This window comes from Leopardus geoffroyi, chromosome A2 (assembly GCF_018350155.1).
Source record: "Leopardus geoffroyi isolate Oge1 chromosome A2, O.geoffroyi_Oge1_pat1.0, whole genome shotgun sequence".
Classification (NCBI taxonomy): Eukaryota; Metazoa; Chordata; class Mammalia; order Carnivora; family Felidae; genus Leopardus; species Leopardus geoffroyi.
Genome location: NC_059331.1, coordinates 6,915,782 through 6,920,562, shown reverse-complemented (window position 1 = coordinate 6,920,562; position 4,781 = coordinate 6,915,782). Strand labels below are relative to the sequence as shown.

General features: G+C 41.6%; 1 protein-coding gene across 1 annotated transcript; it reads left to right on the top strand.

The window, feature by feature from the left end:
- Positions 1 to 3,383: 3,383 nt before the first annotated feature.
- On the top strand, positions 3,384 to 4,337 carry LOC123607375 (olfactory receptor 7G1-like). Its single transcript, XM_045496548.1, has one exon. It carries the CDS (start codon positions 3,402 to 3,404, stop codon positions 4,335 to 4,337), a length of 936 nt encoding a protein of 311 aa, XP_045352504.1. The 5' UTR covers positions 3,384 to 3,401.
- The last annotated feature ends 444 nt before the right edge of the window (positions 4,338 to 4,781 follow it).

Sequence of the window (4,781 nt, the reverse complement as noted above, 5' to 3'; positions counted from 1 at the left end):
GAGAGTTGATGCTGGTGCATATCTTCTGAATACATTCAGGAGGCTCTGCCCAAAGCTGCCTGACCCAAGCTTTAGTGGGGCTCAATCAGAAAGAAAAAGGAGGAGAGCCTGGCTGGCTCAGTTGGTAGAGGATGTGACTTTTGAGGTTGTGAGTTCAAGCCCCATGTTGGGTTGTAGAGATTACTTAAAAATAAAATCTTAAAGAAAAAAAGAAGGAGGATTGAACTTGCACGGATGGGTTTTTTATAGTGTAACCATGACATAATCGACTAATTAATTTCTAAAAGTGCTTTATTTTAGAGATGATTGACATGTAAAAAAGCTATACATACTAACATATACAACTCAATGAGTTTGGGATAAGTGTACACTCATGAAACCATCACCACCATCAAGACCATAAACATATCCATCATTTCCCCAAAGTCTCCTTCCTTCCTCCCTCCCTCCCTTCTTTCCTTCCTTCCTTCCTTGCTCTTCCTTCCTTCCTTCCTTCCTTCCTTCCTTCCTTGTTCGTTCTTTCTTTCTTTCTTTCTTTCTTTCTTTCTTTCTTTCTGTAGCTATCCTATCATGTGTAAGGTGATTTCACGTTGTAGTTTTGATTTGCATTTCTCTAATGATGAGTGATTTTGAGAACCTTTTCTTATACTTGTTGGCCATTTGTATGTCTTTGGGGCAGAAATGTCTTTTTAGGTCTTTTGATCACTTTTAAATGGGATTGCTGTTTTTTGCTATTAGTTTGGTTAGTAACCCCTTAGCAAATGTATGATTTGCAAATATTTGTCCGATTTTGTGGGTTGTTTGTTCATTTTGTTCTTTCTTTCCTTTTGCTGTGCACGCTGTTTAGTATGATGTGTCCTAGTTGTTTATTTTTACTTATGTTGCTTGTGCTTTTGGTGCCCACAAACCCATTGCCAAGGCCATGCCAAGGGGCTTTATCCTTATGTTTTATCCTAGAAGTTTTACAATTTTAGGTCCTCTAAGTCTTTATAGTCCATTCGAGTTTATTTTTTTTAATGAAAAAAAATTTTTTAGTGTTTATTTTTGAGAGAGAGAGAGACAGGCAGACAGACAGACAGAGTGTGAGTGGGCAAGGGGTAGAAAGAGAGAGGGAGACACAGAATCTGAGGCAAGCTTCAGGCTCCAAACTGTCATCACAGAGCCTGACGCGGGGCTCGAACTCATGAACGGTAGAGATCATGACCTGAGCCAAAGTTGGACGCTTAACCTACTGAGCTACCCAGGTGCCCTGTCCAGTTGATTTTTTAAAAATATGTATCCCTTTATTTTACTTTTTTTAAATTGGAGTATAGTTGACACACAATGCTAGGTTAGTTTCAGGCATACAACATAATGATTCAACAAGTCGATAAGTCATGTCATGTTCACCACAAGTGTAGCCACCAGTTATCCTGATACCTTGCTATCAAAATAACATTGACTCTATTCCTTATTCTGTGCCTTTATTCCCATGACTTATTCATTCCATAACTGGATGCTTGTATCTCCCACTCCCTTCTCTCATAAATAGAGGAAAAAAGATAAGGAAGATGTGATATACACTCACAATGGAATATTAGGCAGCCATAAAAAATATGAGATTGTGCCATTTGAGACAACATGGGTGGACCTAGAGGGTATTATGCTAAGTGAAATAAGTCAGACCCAGAAAGACAAATACCATATGATTACATTCATAATTTTTTTTTGTAGGGTTAAGATATGCACCCAATTTCATTCCTGTGCATTTGGATATCCAGTATTTTTTTTTTTTAATTTTTTTTTCAACGTTTATTTATTTTTGGGACAGAGAGAGACAGAGCATGAACGGGGGAGGGGCAGAGAGAGAGGGAGACACAGAATTGGAAACAGGCTCCAGGCTCTGAGCCATCAGCCCAGAGCCCGACGCGGGGCTCGAACTCACGGACAGCGAGATCGTGACCTGGCTGAAGTCGGACGCTTAACTGACTGCGCCACCCAGGCGCCCCGGATATCCAGTATTCTTAACACCATTTCTTGAAGAGACTACCCTTTCCCTATTGAATATTCTTGGAACCCTTGTCAAAGATTAGCTGACTATATATGTGTGAGTTTATTTATGGGCTCTCTGTTCTGTTCCATTGGCCTCTCTGTTTTTATGCCAGTATTCTACTGTTTTGATTACTATAGCTTTGAAATATAGCTTGATATAAGGAAGTGTAATGGCTTCAGCTTTTCTTTTCTTGCTCAAGATTGCTTTGATTATTTGGGGTCTTTTGTGGTTCGATATATATTTTAGGATTTTTTTCCCATTTATGTTTATATATTGTATAGTGAATGGTATATATCCAGCCTCAGATTTAAAAAAAAAAAAAAAAAGGCAGTCATCCTGGATTCCTATCTCTGGAATCTTGGCCTTGAAGGATTTGTACTGCCCTGGATCACAGTGACAGCAAAATTACTTGGCTAATGAGGAGCTTTGGAAATTGCATCTCTAGGGATACAGAGACTGCAATCACCCTGGGACCACCTGCTTCAACAGTTCTTCAGAAAAGAAGTAGCACATCTGAGCCTTATCTCATAGATGATCCTTGTTTCCCTGGAGCCTGAGGGTCACTCAGTCCCTCTGCCCTTCCTGAGTATACCTTCCATATGGCACATTCAGAGGAGATGTCATATTATTCCAGTACAATACCCACCAGGTAATCTAATGACCCTTCATCAATGTTTGGAAATGAGGGCAGGTGTTTTACTATAGTTTCATCTGGAGGAAGCTGTGGAGAACATATGCATCAAAGCCACCCATGGTTTTCCTGCCTGTCTGTCATCTTCCTTGTGCTTTGCACCAATACTCAAGGACCACCGATTTACTAATATCATATGAATGTTTACTACGGCCAGGAACATTTTTGTACTGAGTAGAAATATGCTTTCTTCTCTAACAGGTTGGCTGTTATAAAAGTATTTGCAATTGGTGGTGGTGGGAGGCAGGAAGTTTGGTAAAGGTCACTTTATCTTCCCACTCCTGGTTCTTGACAAAATTATGTTATCTCAGTTGCCTGCCTCTGAGGTCTCTGGGGATCCAGACAGTCTTTAACTGTGACCCCAGTCTGTTTCTCTTCATAAAATTACCAAATGTTTCAAATAATCAAAATGGTATATTTAGTGCAATATTTGAATTGGCCTCCTCTTGATCCTTGTGGGAATTAACAATGGATGACACTCTGGTGTATCAGCTTCAGGTTCTGTTAAAGGAACAGAATCACATGCATACAGACGGCACCTTCTTCTTAATCCTCTCTGTTAGTCTCTGTCCCATCCTAAGACAGTGTCTGTCATTGGTGATGCTCCTCCTGCTGGTCTAGAAAACACACATGTGATTGTGTTGTCACTCCACCTTCTCCATCAGATTCATCGACAACATGGGACCCAGCAACAAAACAGCAGTTTCCGAATTCCTTCTTATGCAAGTGACAGAGGATCCAGAACTGAAGCCCTTTCTCTTTATTCTGTTTCTGTCCATATACCTGGTCACCATCCTAGGAAACCTGCTCATCGTCCTGGCCGTCAGCTCAGACTCCCACCTCCACACCCCCATGTACTTCTTCCTCTCCAACCTGTCCTTTACTGACATTTGTTTAAGCACAACCACGATCCCAAAGATGCTGGTGAACATCCAGGCCGAGAGTCAGAGCATCACTTATGCAGGCTGCCTCGCCCAGATCTACTTTGTCCTGGCTTTTGGTGGTTTGGAAAGTTTCCTTCTTGCGGCAATGGCCTATGATCGCTATGTGGCCATTTGTCACCCACTGAGGTACACAGTCATCATGAACTCCCACTTCTGTGGCCTGCTGATTCTAGTCTCCTTGTGCATTAGCACTGTGGATGCCCTGATGCACAGTCTGATGGTGTTGCAGCTGACCTTCTGCACAGACATCGAAATCCCTCTCTTCTTCTGTGAAGTTGTTCAGGTCATCAAGCTCGCCTGTTCTGACACCCTCGTCAATAACATCCTGATATATTTTGCAACTAGCCTATTCGGTGGTATCCCTGTGTGTGGAATCATTTTCTCTTACAGTCAGATAGTGTCCTCTGTTTTGAGGATGCCATCCGTGGGCAGAAAGTATAAAGCGTTTTCTACATGTGGGTCTCACCTGTCAGTTGTGTCTTTGTTCTATGGGACAGGTTTGGGGGTGTACATTAGTTCTGCTTTTACTAACTCTTCCAGAAACACTGCAGTGCTTTCAGTGATGTATACTGTTGTCCCTCAAATGATGAACCCTTTCATCTACAGCCTGAGAAACAGGGACATGAAGGGAGCCTTGAGAAAACTTGTAAGTAGGACACCTCCTCTGTGACCATGTCATTGGCATTGGACTGGGATTTCTGGAATGAGTCAAAGCGACCAAAATATAGGGTGAGACAGAATGTCTGAATTTTGCATCATCAACTTCTTCTAGAAATACAAGGTATCATAATGGCCATGTGCATTAGGAGAATGAATTTGCACTTTATCTAGCTCTGTTGTGTTTGGCAAGTGATTTCAAATCTCTAATCTCAGTTTCTGAGTTATATTCCCCAAAAGAAGAACCTGAGTCAGGCGTTCTTGTGGTAGTGATTTTGTGAGGTTTGTTTTCAGAAGAGAAGTGGAATAAGGTGGATAAGGCAGGGCAAGAATCTAAATGAGGATGTGGTGATTCTACCCAATTCCAGAATCATACTGTGAGAATTGAACTTCAGTGTCGGGACTCCTTGGAGGCCACATGTGGAGATTTTTACCCCAGTTCAGTGATCACCCAGTC

Excerpts from the sequence above, each read along its gene's own strand:
- LOC123607375 (XM_045496548.1), top strand. The coding sequence starts at position 3,402 with ATGGGACCCAGCAACAAAACAGCAGTTTCCGAATTCCTTCTTATGCAA.